The sequence below is a fragment of the Oncorhynchus mykiss genome, chromosome 5, assembly GCF_013265735.2.
Source record: "Oncorhynchus mykiss isolate Arlee chromosome 5, USDA_OmykA_1.1, whole genome shotgun sequence".
Taxonomy (NCBI): domain Eukaryota; kingdom Metazoa; phylum Chordata; class Actinopteri; order Salmoniformes; family Salmonidae; genus Oncorhynchus; species Oncorhynchus mykiss.
In genome coordinates this window covers 9,902,983-9,918,015 of record NC_048569.1, presented here as the reverse complement: position 1 = coordinate 9,918,015, position 15,033 = coordinate 9,902,983, and the positions used below count along the sequence as shown (strand labels likewise).

The 15,033-nt window shown below is 42.7% G+C and overlaps 2 protein-coding genes across 12 annotated transcripts in view; both read left to right on the top strand.

The window, feature by feature from the left end:
* The window catches only part of tln1 (talin 1), a 147,138-nt gene extending 141,134 nt beyond the window's left edge, over window positions 1-6,004 (top strand). For all 6 annotated transcript variants that reach the window (XM_036976739.1, XM_036976738.1, XM_036976737.1 and 3 more), the window contains 2 exons: window positions 2,809-2,934; window positions 4,141-6,004. In XM_036976739.1, coding sequence (XP_036832634.1) covers window positions 2,809-2,934; window positions 4,141-4,275 — 261 coding nt within the window. In that variant the 3' untranslated portion in view covers window positions 4,276-6,004. The remainder of the gene's footprint in view (window positions 1-2,808; window positions 2,935-4,140) is intronic.
* Window positions 6,005-6,795: 791 nt separating this feature from the next.
* The window catches only part of tpm2 (tropomyosin 2 (beta)), a 31,972-nt gene continuing 23,734 nt past the window's right edge, over window positions 6,796-15,033 (top strand). For all 6 annotated transcript variants that reach the window (XM_036976732.1, XM_021601612.2, XM_021601615.2 and 3 more), the window contains exons 1-2: window positions 6,796-7,168; window positions 11,129-11,254. In XM_036976732.1, coding sequence (XP_036832627.1) covers window positions 7,055-7,168; window positions 11,129-11,254 — 240 coding nt within the window. In that variant the 5' untranslated portion in view covers window positions 6,796-7,054. The remainder of the gene's footprint in view (window positions 7,169-11,128; window positions 11,255-15,033) is intronic.

Genomic DNA, 15,033 nt, shown 5'->3' with positions numbered 1-15,033 from the left:
ACACTGTCAATACCCACTGTACCTTTTCTTGCCTAAACTACGTCCCTGCCATTTGATTTTAATTGTGGCTTTTCTCTCTACTGCCTCTTCAACAATAACGTTTAGACCAGCTTAGACCAGTCCTTCTGGGGTTCTGCAGTTTTTATTTCTTAGAAACATTTTTTTTTGTCAAAGACCACATTTGGGGCTCATTTGAAGGAGGCCGGAGCTGAGAAATGGTTTCCAAGGGAGGGAGACGTGTCACGGTCTAAATCAATGGCTCTATCTATTAACATCCCATTGCTACAGTATTTCTAGAAGTGTCTGTTCCATAAAGAAAAGGACGGGTGAGGAGACCCCCCCCCCCCCCCCCCCCCCCTCTTGTCTATTGTCTCCAAAGGCCCCAATCTTTTTCTCCATATGATAAGTACTGCGAGGTGCCAACTCATTCAGACCTCAGTAGAAACGTATCTGTCAGTATTCTCTGGTGACACAGCAGAAGATAAATTTAACTTCCTGTTTAGCAAACTATCTTTTAGAGGTGTGTCGTCATGGAAACTCATAATTTCCAGAATCCATATATGGAGGGTATTCTGTTTCAGAACTGTGTGTGAAAATCAGAAGTCCAGCCTATCAAAACTGTCCCACCATTACTGACGTGGGCCATCCACAGTCAGTCCGCTCTCTGGAAATAGTCGATCCTGTGTAGTTACAGGATCTCCCCCCAGCTCTATGCACACCTACCAGCCAACCGGCTCATATTCTCTCATCCCAATCAGCAGCGGCTTATCTCCTGCTGTTCCGGGCTTGCAGCTGCTGCTGGGTCATTCCCATATAGTTGTGTATACAGTGTCTCTCAAAACAACATACATTGCCTTTGAAAATGTCGTAACCCTAGCTGCGGCCTTTGATTACTGCCACACTGGAGAAGTTGACGACTCCACGTTTGTTTCCAATCCCTTTGGAAAGGCCATGTAGTTAGTCAACGTTGCCTGGTTATTAAACCTGTTAAGATTAAGAGTCGATTGTAGTGCTATGTGTAAGGCTTGTGTGGTAGGTAAGTGGCCGCAGGGTGTATGGGTATTCTGACTGGCCCTGACATGAAGTGAAGGCAACAGGGGGTATCAGACCAGAGGGGGTTAAATAGTCATTATACAATGGTTGGATTGGAATTGCCATTGTTGGTCTATCCGGCCTATGATATACTAGACAACATACACATGGCCACATTCATAAAAAAGTGCCATAGGTTACGTTGTTGCTTAGCAACGCACTGCTACTACTACAACTACAGATCCACTGTCTCGTCTGCCCAGCCATGCAACTTATACATCTGATTTCCATTGTAAAAAGCCTCGACAATTGATAAACACGAAAAAAAGAAACAAAATGCAGCTAGTTTCCAGTCTTAACAGCTCCAGTTTGAAGTGAATTGTTAGCTGTGTAGTTGGCTAGCTAGCAAGGGAGGTATAGACTCCATAGCAACCATTTTTGTTTGCCATAGCAACCTGCAAAGTTCTAGAACAATCGACCAGTGCTTGGGTAGTTTTGCTTTACACGGCAATGAATAACACTTGACAACCAGTGTTGGTGAATGTAGTATCACGTTTTTTTGAAAAATGTATGGTTTGGAAATCATCTGGGTTTTTAATGCTGTTAACCCTTTGTATAAAATCAATAATGTTATGACATGTTTGTGGTGATAGCCATGAGGCAAATTGCTAAATGAAGCCATATACTGCACATCCCTGACATACTCGACAAATGCTGTCGGATCAAAGTGGTATGGAAATACACCTCAGGAAAGGATAGCAATCTATTTTTACAACTGTGTATATCAAATGTATGAAACAAAACCACTTGGGGTTTGTACGAGATATTTTGCCTTGGGCATAAAAAATAAAACAATGAACCCACTTCCCACTACCGAGCCAAGCCAAACCAAACTGTGCTGCCCCTGCCTGGTGACGATCCCTCCATAGTTGCTGGAAGGGTGCTGAAAATGACTGAAAGAAGAATAACCAAGCCAGCACAAGATGGTTCAGATTTGCACAATAGTGTGAAAGGAGTTTTTAAATTTGACAGTTGGTTTTATCCATTTCAACCTCCCCCACCTGTACCCTATTTTGGTCAGTACCAGGAAAACAAACCTGGCGTCTATTACTGACTAGCAGCTGTTGGGGATCCGACGGGGTTGTCTAGCATTGTGTTTTATGTCAGGTCTAAGCTAACAGTGACATTCCGACCATAGAGATAGTATAAGGGGAGGGAGAATTGGACAGGAAAGCAGCTCTAGCCTTGCCAGCACGGTACCTATTTTCTCTCAGCGAAGCCTCAAAAGGAGAAAAAAAAAACGCGTCTCCTTGTTTGTAATGGGCTGCCAAGTGAGTCTCGGTAACAAGTATGTTTTGCTTCAAGTGAACTACGGCGAACAGCTCCTTATTGCCTTTTAAAGCAATCCCCAAGCGTGAAGAGAGAGGCATTAGCTCTGGCGGAGGCAGACATTCCCTTTCCAGGGGCACTGTTTATGAACAGTAGAAGTGGAGAAGTAATGGTCTTAACCGAAAGCTATGTGTCAGTCAGTCGCCAGTGTTCCACACCCCTTTTGGGAACCCAATTCATTTTTAAAATCCTGTCTGGAATTTTGTTTTTTACTTACAGAGCTACAGTATTGAAATGTGATTACACTCGTCTTTAAAGGCCTGCACACAATGTGCTGAATATCACAGAAAAGTATGTGTCTGTAAGCATCTTAAAGTGACAATGCTTTGGGTTTTGGCTTAGAGATTGTGTCACCTTGTCCCTACTGTCCATTCTGAACTTCCACAGGCTGCCGGAAATGCTGTTAAGAGGGCCTCCGATAGCCTGGTAAAGGCGGCACAGAAAGCAGCCTTTGACGCCCAAGACGAGCAGGCCGTGGTTGTTAAGAGCAGGATGGTGGGCGGCATTGCTCAGGTAAGCAGAGGGCCATGAGAGCCTGCTTGAATTTTCACACAAACTTCCTATCGATGTAAGGATTATTTCAGTGCAATAGAGGAAGACAGTGTCATTCTATGACACCCAAATTCACATTCAGAATTATTTTCTTAAAGATCACGAGGTATGTTTTGTATTTCTGTTGATGTGTGTACCTGTGTTTCCATATGCCTGTTCTGTTCATCTATGTATGAGAGGAGGTGTGTTCTGGGTGTTAACCAGTTGTGTTCTGTCAATTAGATCAGGGTGTTAACCAGTCGTGTTCTGCCTGTTAGAGCAGGGTGTTAACCAGAGGTGTTCTGTCTATTAGATCAGGGTGTTAACCAGTGGTGTTCTGCCTGTTAGATCAGGGTGTTAACCAGTTGTGTTCTGCCTGTTAGATCAGGGTGTTAACCAGTTGTGTTCTGCCTGTTAGATCAGGGTGTTAACCAGTGGTGTTCTGTCTATTAGATCAGGGTGTTAACCAGTGGTGTTCTGTCTATTAGATCAGGGTGTTAACCAGTTGTGTTCTGCCTGTTAGATCAGGGTGTTAACCAGTTGTGTTCTGCCTGTTAGATCAGGGTGTTAACCAGTGGTGTTCTGCCTGTTAGATCAGGGTGTTAACCAGTGGTGTTCTGCCTGTTAGATCAGGGTGTTAACCAGTGGTGTTCTGTCTATTAGATCAGGGTGTTAACCAGTCGTATTCTGCCTGTTAGATCAGGGTGTTAACCAGTGGTGTTCTGTCTATTAGATCAGGGTGTTAACCAGTGGTGTTCTGCCTGTTAGATCAGGGTGTTAACCAGTGGTGTTCTGTCTATTAGATCAGGGTGTTAACCAGTCGTGTTCTGCCTGTTAGATCAGGGTGTTAACCAGTCGTGTTCTGCCTGTTAGATCAGGGTGTTAACCAGTGGTGTTCTGTCTATTAGATCAGGGTGTTAACCAGTGGTGTTCTGTCTATTAGATCAGGGTGTTAACCAGTCGTGTTCTGCCTGTTAGATCAGGGTGTTAACCAGTGGTGTTCTGTCTATTAGATCAGGGTGTTAACCAGTCGTGTTCTGCCTGTTAGATCAGGGTGTTAACCAGTCGTGTTCTGTCTATTAGATCAGGGTGTTAACCAGTCGTGTTCTGCCTGTTAGATCAGGGTGTTAACCAGTCGTGTTCTGCCTGTTAGATCAGGGTGTTAACCAGTGGTGTTCTGTCTGTTAGATCATTGCTGCCCAGGAGGAAATGCTGAGGAAGGAGAGGGAGTTGGACGAGGCCAGAAAGAAGCTGGCCACCATCCGACAGCAGCAGTACAAGTTCCTGCCCTCCGAGCTCAGGGAGGACGGGCAGGAGCAGTGATGAAACGTGTACACACACACACACACACACACACACACACACACACACACACACACATATATATATACAGCGAAGACAAATCCGATGTTCAGGGGCTACATCCCCAGGCTATATTAGAGAAAAGAGGAAAACTAAGAGGTGTTATGCTTGAAGAGGAGCAATATTAGGGTGAGATAATTAAAGGGGTAAAAAGTGAAAGCTGTATTAGGATGTTTATTTTAAGTGTATTTCTTTTCTTAGATTTATTTCTCACCTTCAAGAGCGTTACAGTGCCACTGGTTTTGTTTTTTGGATCATGCTAAAAAAATATATATATATATGCATCCAAGTCTTTGAGGTAGTCCATGATAGTTTGTGATTTAATTGAGCGTTTAGGTCCTAGATTGCATGTGTTCACTGCCGCTTCACCGTTTTGATTAAATTCACATCCTCCTGCCAATAACTGATATTTGCCTTTAACGCTAGCATGCTATTATTTTAGTGAGCACAATAACCATCTGTTAGGCGGTGTCCGTTTTTCTGTTTTTTGGGGGGGGGGGGGATTAGAAAAATGCAGTCACCAAAAGGTGGGCTTACAGCGGGTAAATGTTGAGACCTTACTTGACTGACCAATGATTTTAACTGGCCAGGGTGAATGGTAAGAGACGGTCGGTCGGTCACCGTACAACACAGAGCTCGGCTAGGTGTTTACCATAAACAACTGTGGCTTTGGTCAGATCCCAAAGAAGACATCGTTTAACAAGAATGTGTGTTGTCTTTTTATTTCAACCAATGAAATGTATCTGTATTTTGTTGCAATTTGGAACCAGAGGTGCAATGATTTACTTTGCGATTAAACAATTCATAGAGAGAAAACATATCTTTTTTTTTTTTCTTTTTTTTTTAAGAGAAATAATGCTATGAAATGTGTTACAAATGGTATCTTCTATTACATTTATATGTTAATAAAGTATATGTGAGTATTTGTTTGTGTCATCATATGAACTTTTGGACCTGATATTAACTGTGTTTGAAGCTCATAAAGCCATACTTTGCTTTCTTCAGGACATTGTTTTGAATCATGAATGGCTGTTCCTTCGGATGCTATTGAGTGGTTAAAATCTTTATCAGATGTTGACTGTGTAATATGCATCTAATAGCCAACTGTAACCAGTAGATCTTTAGAAACAAATTTAGATATGTATTTTTGGGGTAATTTCTCTTGTCGCAGTACAATCCTATGATGGCCATTGTATGCAAAGGATAATGTGTCCAATGTTGTTATTAACCACCATGTACCCTGAATTGCCAGCCTATTTCACATTGTCAGAGGCCTCCTTGTAACCTAACGTTCTTTCAACATATCATTGAGTCAAAAAGTGCCTGCTATATGTATTTTACAAATAATTGTATTTAACTGTTAACATTTTCCCATCTTCAAGTGCACTTATCCATTTGTTTAACTTAACACATCATATAAATCCACTCTTATACAAACATTTGTTTTCTCTTTTCTCTTAATCAAAATAGTTGGATAGAAAACAACTGTTAAGTTGCCTATGTGTTGATGACAAACATAGGGAAAGCCTAACTTGAGTGTTTTTTTTTTTCTTTTCATTTTCTAATTGTTTTGTTGACCTTTCTGATTTTGATACTATATACATGTATTAACAGTGCTATGGGATCACCATCTCAATAGTATTGTAAAAGAGATTTATGGTCAATAAAGCTGGTTTTCCCTGAGAAGTTATTTTATTTCTCTTTATTAAACCTTAAAATGTTGAAGTCACTACTTTATCAATGATTCATATCATAATATGACCTGCTATGCTGATATTCAGACAAATTAACATGAGTAAAATAGACTCGCCATTGTGAACGAATTCTAGTCGCATCAAGTCTACAGTAGCCTAGTCAGTCACAAATACATTTCCCCTTGGTTCCATACTGTACCTTGTCGTGTGTGACCGGTCATTCTTCACCAAAGACCAACTTCGTCCCCAGGTGGCTGCTGCTAACCGGCACCGACTACCCTCAGTCTTGGAAACATAACTTTTGACTGTTGTTACAACTTGTTATTGTTATTTCCCCCTCTTTGAAATACCATTAGAAACAACCCATGCCCTGGCAGACTTTTATCAATGAACAAGCCTAGTTCAGGAGACCAAACTAAGACGACACTGGCTGTAGTGTCGTCAAGGGTGCAAATTGTATTAAATGTGGACATAAATGAACCCATGAAGAGGAAGAGCGCATGAAGGCTATAACTTTTACATGAGCTGGTTAAAACCATGCCTAATTGCTTCCCCCAGTGCGCTCGGTTAGAAAACGGCAAATACAGGGGAAACTAAAAACATCCAAGTATACCTATTAAATATGGCCAACCTTTTCATTTCATGGTGTGGGCACCTATATCCCTGTGTCTACAGATATATTTAGGTCCAATATCATACCACAGACATTCGAACATTATATGAAATCGGAGCCTCCCAAAAATGGACAAAATCTGTGCGCTTAATTCCTACCCAACGCTTTGAACGAATCACAGGCGCGCGACGTCACTCTAGCTCGGGCGTGATTTATCTGAACTTTCCAAAAAAAGTATTGGGCTCTGGACAGAATTACATCCTCCCATCCTCCCTTACCTAATCCAGACTAGCTTTGTCTCATCACTCGGCTCGAGGTGCTGCTTCTGTGAACTTCAGTCCTCTGTCCTCTGTGTGGCTCGTGCGCGTCCGTCGAGAGAACCAACTCTGAACCCTTTTCGCCTGTTATTAGGAGAGAGAAAACAACAGTAACCATGGAAGCCATCAAGAAGAAAATGCAAATGTTGAAACTGGATAAGGAGAATGCTATTGATCGGGCAGAGCAAGCAGAAGGAGACAAAAAGGGGGCAGAGGACAAATGCAAACAGGTATGGGAATATAACTAACTGAACAAGAGGGCATTTCCTGCCTTTTCATTGCTTGAAGGGAGAGGGGCAACTGTATCTAATGCCAATAGAAATAGATTTTACACTCATTTATTCAATTGAATGATTATACTGATCCCCTCTAGCTGTCAACCATGAAGTGGTTTGGTCTTATGTCATCCACATATGGTAATCCATGTACAATCTATTCTACAATATACAATAAACATAATGTAAAAACTCAGTCAGTGATTTTATTACTTGGGTGAGCACATCAAATATTTACTATATTTCAAATATTAAGTTTCTACCCTGCAACACATGGTAAGACAGATGTCCAATGTCTATGTGGAAGATAGGTAAGTGTTTGTTCTAATTATCCTCTTGTGAAGTTTTCCATGAAGCTACTACAGACTTTTGCAACTACAAATAATAAATGTCCTTATAGTCTCTTCAATGGTGTTTCATGGGTACAGCAGGCCGATCGGAGTGAAGTTGATTAGATAGATGAACAGATCCCACCGAACGGCCCAGCCAGTTTGAGGTTATTATGGGCAGTGTTAAATTCCCTGAGTCAAAGCACATTGATGAAGGGGGCACAAGCTGACTTAAGGAGTACAGTGTGAATTAGTGTTTCATTTTTAAGTATAAACTGGGTGGTTCGAGCCATGAATGCTGATTAGCTGACAGCCGTGGTATATTTAAGCAATAAGGCCCGAGGGGGTGTGTGGTATATGGCCAATATACCACGGCTAAGGGCTGTTCTTATGTATGACGCAATTCGTAGTGCTAGGATACAGCCCTTAGCCGTGGTATAGTGGCCATATACCACAAACCCCCAAAGTGCCTCATTGCTATTTTAAACTGGTTACCAACGTAATTAGAGCAGTAAAAATAAATGTTTTGTCATACCTGTAGTATACGGTCTGATATTACACGGCTGTCAGCCAAACAGACCGTATACTACAGGTATGACAAAACATTTATTTTTACTGCTCTAATTACGTTGGTAACCAGTTTAAAATAGCAATAAGGCACTTCGGGGGTTTGTGGTATATGGCCAATATACCACGGCTAAGGGCTGTGTCCTAGCACTACAAATTGCGTCATACATAAGAACAGCCCTTAGCCGTGGTATATTGGCCATATACCACACCCCCTCAGGCCTTATTGCTTAAGTATCAAACCCAAATAGTCAGTATTGACCCAATCAGGGAGCTTGAGAATACCAGTCTTCCCAATGATCATATGTCCAGTGTCATCTCTCATTTGTTATAATTTAACCATTGAAAATGGTCAGATTCTGTATTATACAAGTGTTAGCTAGACCTTCAACAAATAGACACAATTTGAGGCGTTTTGAGTTTTAACCCTCTCACATCCTGCAATCCACTTCTGCCACTTTTCTGTTGGAAAATCAAGACCGGGATGGAATGACAGAAGACAAGACTCTCCAGTCGTCATTTTGGATCCAACCCCATCTGAGAATCAGTTACATCATGGCCCGAGCTTTTCATGGTCTCCCTCTCAGTCTGTCTATGATGACCACTTCTCATAATGTTGACATTATGGCTCCATAGCAGCTTAGCCCTTCTCCCAGTTTCATTCTATTTTCTGCCTTTGGACGTAGGCTACTCCCTACCATCCCCCATGGGAACAAGAAAACCATCTTTCTGCTTTGCTTTGAGCATTTGGAAGTAAATTATCGAACGCATATGCACCTTCAGAGCCACGGCATTTAAAAAAAATCATCCCTACCTTCACAACTTGTCAGATTTGGCAACAACAATGTGTAGCTGTACCTGGATCTGGACAACAGACGATGCACCATCTCATTCTAGTGTACCTCATTTTTACTGTTATGAAGCTACTTCCTACCTTAGCTGCCTCAAGAACCCAGATTTATGATGGAGATTTGGAATGGATCCTCTTCCTGAACAGAAAATAGCTTGAGCTTATATGGACATGTACAGTACTGAACCAAATTGCTTCTGGTCACTTTAGACTTGACTAATATTACTCATTATGTTATGTGAGTCCTCTCTTTCAGTTCCCAAGTAATGAAAGCCACCAGTGGCTTGGAATGGAAAATGGAACCCCCCCATTTGTCCTTGAACATTTGTCTACCCCCCCCCCCCCCCCCCCCCCCCAGTGTGTATTTGTGATACCATGGAGAACATTTGCTTCCGTGGCGGTGAATAATAACTAATGGTCTAATCGCTTCAGCTTTTGTTGGCGTCTAAATTTTCCATTCTACTCATCTGTCATGTTTAATTGACGTGGTCAGCTAGAACCAAATGGAGCCTCTCTATAAATAGGAGTAGTCTTCCCTCACAAGTATGTGATCGCAGAAGACCACACCTTGGGCTATTCTGATTCCAGCGCCCACATTTCTCTCTGGAGCAGCCTTGACGGTGGCATGTCTATTGGAATTGTTGTTCGACAAAGAAAAAGAGGATCAAGGCTGGACCCAAAATAACATGAAAGAGCAGCAGGCCTGGGATCAGAATGCCCCCCCTCACATAGCTGGAGCCCAAAAGACCGCTGTAATCTGTCAGATGTAATAAAAGAATGACATTCATCACAAGGACATAGTGTTCACGGTTCACACGCTGCCGCTGTCATTCACATTCACAATGGGCTTTTCTCGGTTAGAGGGGATCTTTTCTTGCGACGATCCTAACGACATGACGCTTCTTTGGTTGTAGCCTAGACATTTTTAACACTCGTCAGGAAGATTTTTTTTTTAATTGCATTGGGAAAGATAGCAAGAACTTTGATATGATGCGGTGAACAGGGACCTGCCAAAACAAGCAACCCTCCTACAGATATATTCATCTCTCAACAGCTTCAGTCTATGACCAGGGCACCATTCCTCTCTATTTACTTTACATGACCTTTACCATAAACAGTAGTAGCAGAGAGTTGCTATCGTCACAAGAATACAATTAATAGGTGTCTGCTTTTACGAGGCTGCGGAGGGAGCTATGTCCCGGCTGCCAGGCTTGTGGATAATGCACAGGGGTTTATTTGATGCCCGTTGAAAGGGGAGACTGAGGGAACATCACCAGCTGCAGCCCCAGTCACTCTGAGACTGTCTGGTCACAAATTCCACCCTATTCCCTACATAGTGCACTACTTTTGGCGGGCACTGGTGAAAGGAAGTGCACTATGTAGGGAAAATGGTGGCATTTGGAAAACAACCTATGACTCTGGAGGGACACTATGACAGCTTTCCCTTTATAAGTCTGTCCTCATGCCTGGCCCAACCTGCCCTGACAGTCAGCCTCGGGCAGTGCTCTGTTATACCCAGACACATCGACTAGAGGATAGAGTATAACCTTCAACAGGACAGTTCTTGTACCGCTAACTCAATCTATATGCAGTATGGGTCCCACTTCAAACTTAAAAGGATTTAGCTTTTAAGGCATACTGACGCCTTCATAAACCCTTCATAAACCCTTTATAAACTCTTTATAAACCGTTCACAAACCCTTCTAAACCCTATGTAAATCCTTCATAAACCCTTAATAAAACCTACATAAGCCCTTCATAAACCCTACATAAGCCCTTCACAAGTAAATGATATGGTAAAGGCGGCATCAAGGACCACGCCATATTAAGCGTCATATATATAAGGAGCTGTTATATCACTCTTTAGGACTTTGCTTATGAATGATTTGTGAAGCATCTATATAGTGCTTATGGAGACTTTGTGAATGCTCTTTAGAGTAGGTTTGATATGAATCAGTTATGTATCTTATTGAATCGGTTATGTATCTTATTGAATCGGTTATGTATCTTATTGAATCGGTTATGTATCTTATTGAATCGGTTATGTATCTTATTGAATCGGTTATGTATCTTATTGTATATGACTCTAACAAACAAACAAAATGGATTGGTCCCCTGACATTAGTGTGTGTGTGTGTGTGTGTGTGTGTGTGTGTGTGTGTCTTCTAGCTGGAAGAAGAGTTGCTGGCCCTGCAGAAGAAGCTGAAGGGAGTGGAGGATGAGTTGGATAAATACTCAGAGTCACTGAAGGATGCCCAGGAGAAGCTGGAGCAGGCTGAGAAGAAGGCCACAGACGTGAGTGATACTGGGTACCACTAGGGGGTCACTATGACCATGGTGACGCCAAAGCACGGCACACACACACGCGCACACAGACACACCCCATTGAGGCATGTACATACACACACCCCAGTTACAGGTATGGGTGACATGGTCGTGCTTTTAGGCAATGTATCACTGCAGTACACAGACGAGCAACTGACTCCAGAGACTACTGCATAATTCCCTCCTCTTTGTTGATTTTCACTGGTCATTTAGATAATAATATGTCAGAATATGTTATGGCTAATGCATTTCCCCTACTAAGTTATTGTCATAAATTCACCTATAAAATCAAACACTTAATTGGGATTAAATTTCATTTAGGATTGTATTTCATCAAGGATGCCAAGATCCTCCAGCCATATAGTTTTCACAATTTCACCATTGCTGCCTGTCATTAAAGCACACTTGTAATGTTATACTATGTAAAAGTATACACAGCTAAATGTGTCGTCAGGTCATCAATTAAGCAGGCTGTCAGGCTCCAGGTCCCGTTGTCTCCCCCTGGTGGGACAAACCTGCACTGCACAGTGTGGGCAGTATGCTTCTGTCAAACCTCCCAGGTTTTGTCCCAATTATCTCACCTTCCTCCCAATGTGAGCGCTTGTTCACTTGCCCTTGCCGATTTGAATGGAAATGACTAATATGAGAAATACGGTGTAAACTCCTACCAGCCCACATGCCTCCACCAGAGGAAATATTTTTGGGACGCACCTCAAGTTCCATCCTCTCCGGCCATGCCCATCATCATCTGAAAACCCTACTGTTCAAAGAGAATCTTACATAATCCCACAGCGCCCCCCTCCCTCCTCACGAGAATATTTGGCTGGTGTACGCAGTCCAATTCAGATCATTTGACAAATATTTGGCGTATATGATACCCATCTGATCTTTTCCCTAATGTGTAAACAGCAATAACGAAAAAACATGGAATCTGATCTTTTGACTTCCAATTTACACCACCTCCATATGTGGATCTCAATCCTGATACAATTCAGTCTGGATGCTCAGATCTGATTTATTTTGCTCTGAAATGTTTTATTTTTGCACATGCCATGCCGTTACCATGTCAACTACCCCAAAATTTAAGGGAACAGTGACAGGAAATGAGCATTGTATCTGTGTACTACTTCAAATGCTACATCAATGTGAATGCACACATCTGATATGGGCCAGTTGGAACCCCACTGATCAAGCGACCTTGCTTGTTGACAGCTGCGGTGGAGTAAGTGCCGAACCTCGACCTGTATCACATTTTGCAAACACAGCATAAAGCTTGTCAGCACCTTGGAGTGAATGCAGGGAATGATTTGGTTTGACTTTCTTTGATTGTCGTGGTCTCTGGTCTGCACTTTGTCTGACTCCGGTCAAATACAGGTCAACATGTTGTCAGAACGGTTCACAGAGACCGTATAATACAGTACGCTACACCTTTAGGCCGGACTAGCAGTGGTAGTAAAACTATAAGTAAACCTTCAGTTGCTGGTATAACTTTTTTGTCATCATTCGTACTGTACCTTAAGACAGGACAATGTTTTTTCTAAATGATGTCTCATAGCCTTTCTTATGATTATATGATCTGGTATACGCATTCAAGTTACCTTATATATTGTTGTTTTATATGTCATCATAGGCCTTTCCCCATTGAGTAGGGGAAAAAAGGGATCCAAAAGGGTTCTTTGGCTGTCCCCATAGGAGTATCATTTTTGGCTCCACGTAGAACCATTTTTGGTTCCAGGTAGAACCCTGTGGAAAGGGTTCTACATGGAACCAAAATGATTCTACCTGGAACCAAATAGGGTTCTTCCAAAGGTTATCCTAAGAGTGTAGCAAGACAACCTGTAACCCAGAAAAGGCAGCCACCCTAACAACCCAATTCCAAATTTGTTTTATTCATATCCAATCTTTTTTTCTGACTGTCCACACTCAGTTTTATATGTGACCCATATCAGATGTGTGTATTCACATTGATGTAGCATCTAGTAGTAGTAGATACACAGATGCGATGCTCATTTCTTGTCACTGATCCTTTACATTTTGGGGTAGTTGACATGGTAACGGCATGGCATGTGCAAAAATAAAACATTTCAGAGCAAAATAATCAGATCTGAGCATCCAGACTGAATTGTATCAGGATTGAGATGAACATATGGAAATGGTGTAAATTGGAACTCAAAAGATCAGATTCCATGTTTTTTTGTTATTGCTGTTTACACATTAGGGAAAAGATCAGATGGGTATCGGATACGCCAAATAATTGTCAAAAGATCTGAATTAGGCTGCCTGTGTAAACACAGTCAAATAATCTCATGAGGAGGGGGTGCGCTTTGGAATTATTTAAGACTATGGGCTCCCAAGTGGCGCAACGGTCTAAGGCACTGCATTTCAGTGCAAGGAGTGTCACTGCAGTCCCTGGTTCGTATCCAGGCTGCATCACAACCGGCTGTGATTGGGAGCCCCGTGGGGGAGTCCCACTCATCTGAGTTTGGCCGGGGTAGGCTGTCATTGTAAATAAGAATTTGTTCTTAACTGACTTGCCAAGTTAAATATATATATATATTTTATCATCTTTGAAGAGTAGGGTTTTCGGAAGATGGGCAGGGACTCGGTTCCACCATTGGGGTGCCAGGACAGAGAAGAGCTTGGACTGGGTTGAGCGGGAGCTCAAGAGACCAGAGGTGGAAGAACGGAGTACTTGGGTTGGGTTGGGGTGTAGAGTTTGAGCAGAGCCTGAAAGTAGGGGCAATTCCTCTTGCTGCTCCGTAGGCAAGTACCATGGTCTTGTAGCGGATGCGAGCTTCGATTGGAAAGAGGGAAGAAGCAGGCTGAGCAGGTCGGAAGGAAAGAGGACAGTGCGAGTCATAGGATGCGGAAATGGAGGATAGTAGGGTCAAAGAGGAATCAGTAGACGGGAGGGAGAAGGATTTAGAGATGATAGGATAGAGGAGGAGAGAGTAGTGGGAGAGAGCAACGATTGTGATGGCGCATTACCATCTGGGTAGGGCCTGAGTGGTTAGGGTTGGAGGAAAGGGACAGAAAAGGAAACAAAGTAGTGATCAGAGACCTGGAGGTGGGTTGCCGTGAGATTAGTAGACAAACAGCCTCTAGTAAAGATTAGGTCAAGCGTATTGCCTGCCTTGTGAGTGGGAGGGAACTGGGAAAGGAAGAGGTCAAAAGAGGCAAGGAGGGGAAAGAAAGAGTTGGAAAGAAATGAATCAAAGGCAGATGTCGGGAGGTTGAAGTCACCTAGTACACCCAGCATGTGTCAAGCTCATTAAGGAACTCTCTAAGGGCACCTGGTGAGCTATAGATGACAACAATGTTGAGCTTCAGTGAACAAGTGACAGTGACAGTGACAGCAGTGAGTTCAAATGAGGAGATGGACAGGTGTGTGAGGGAGAAAAGAGATTATCTCCATTTAGGAGAAATGAGCAGCCAGCCCTATGCCACCACCGCGACGACCAAATCCTCTCGGAGTATGAGAGAAAATTTTATCAGATGAAGAGACAGCAGCTGGGGTAGCAGTGTTCTCTGGGGTGATCCATGTTTCCGGAAGGGCCAAAAAGAGACCAGGAATTCCACGTGGGTTGTGCGTGCAGGGTAAACTGCTTTTAGAATGGTTGCAGCCAAGGGGTGGGGAGCATCTGTAGAGCCTATGGGAGAGGAACGAAATGGGATAGACAAACACACACATAGTTGCTAAAGCTACAAAATAGCAAATGAGATCATCTAAAAAATAACTAGGTAAGATA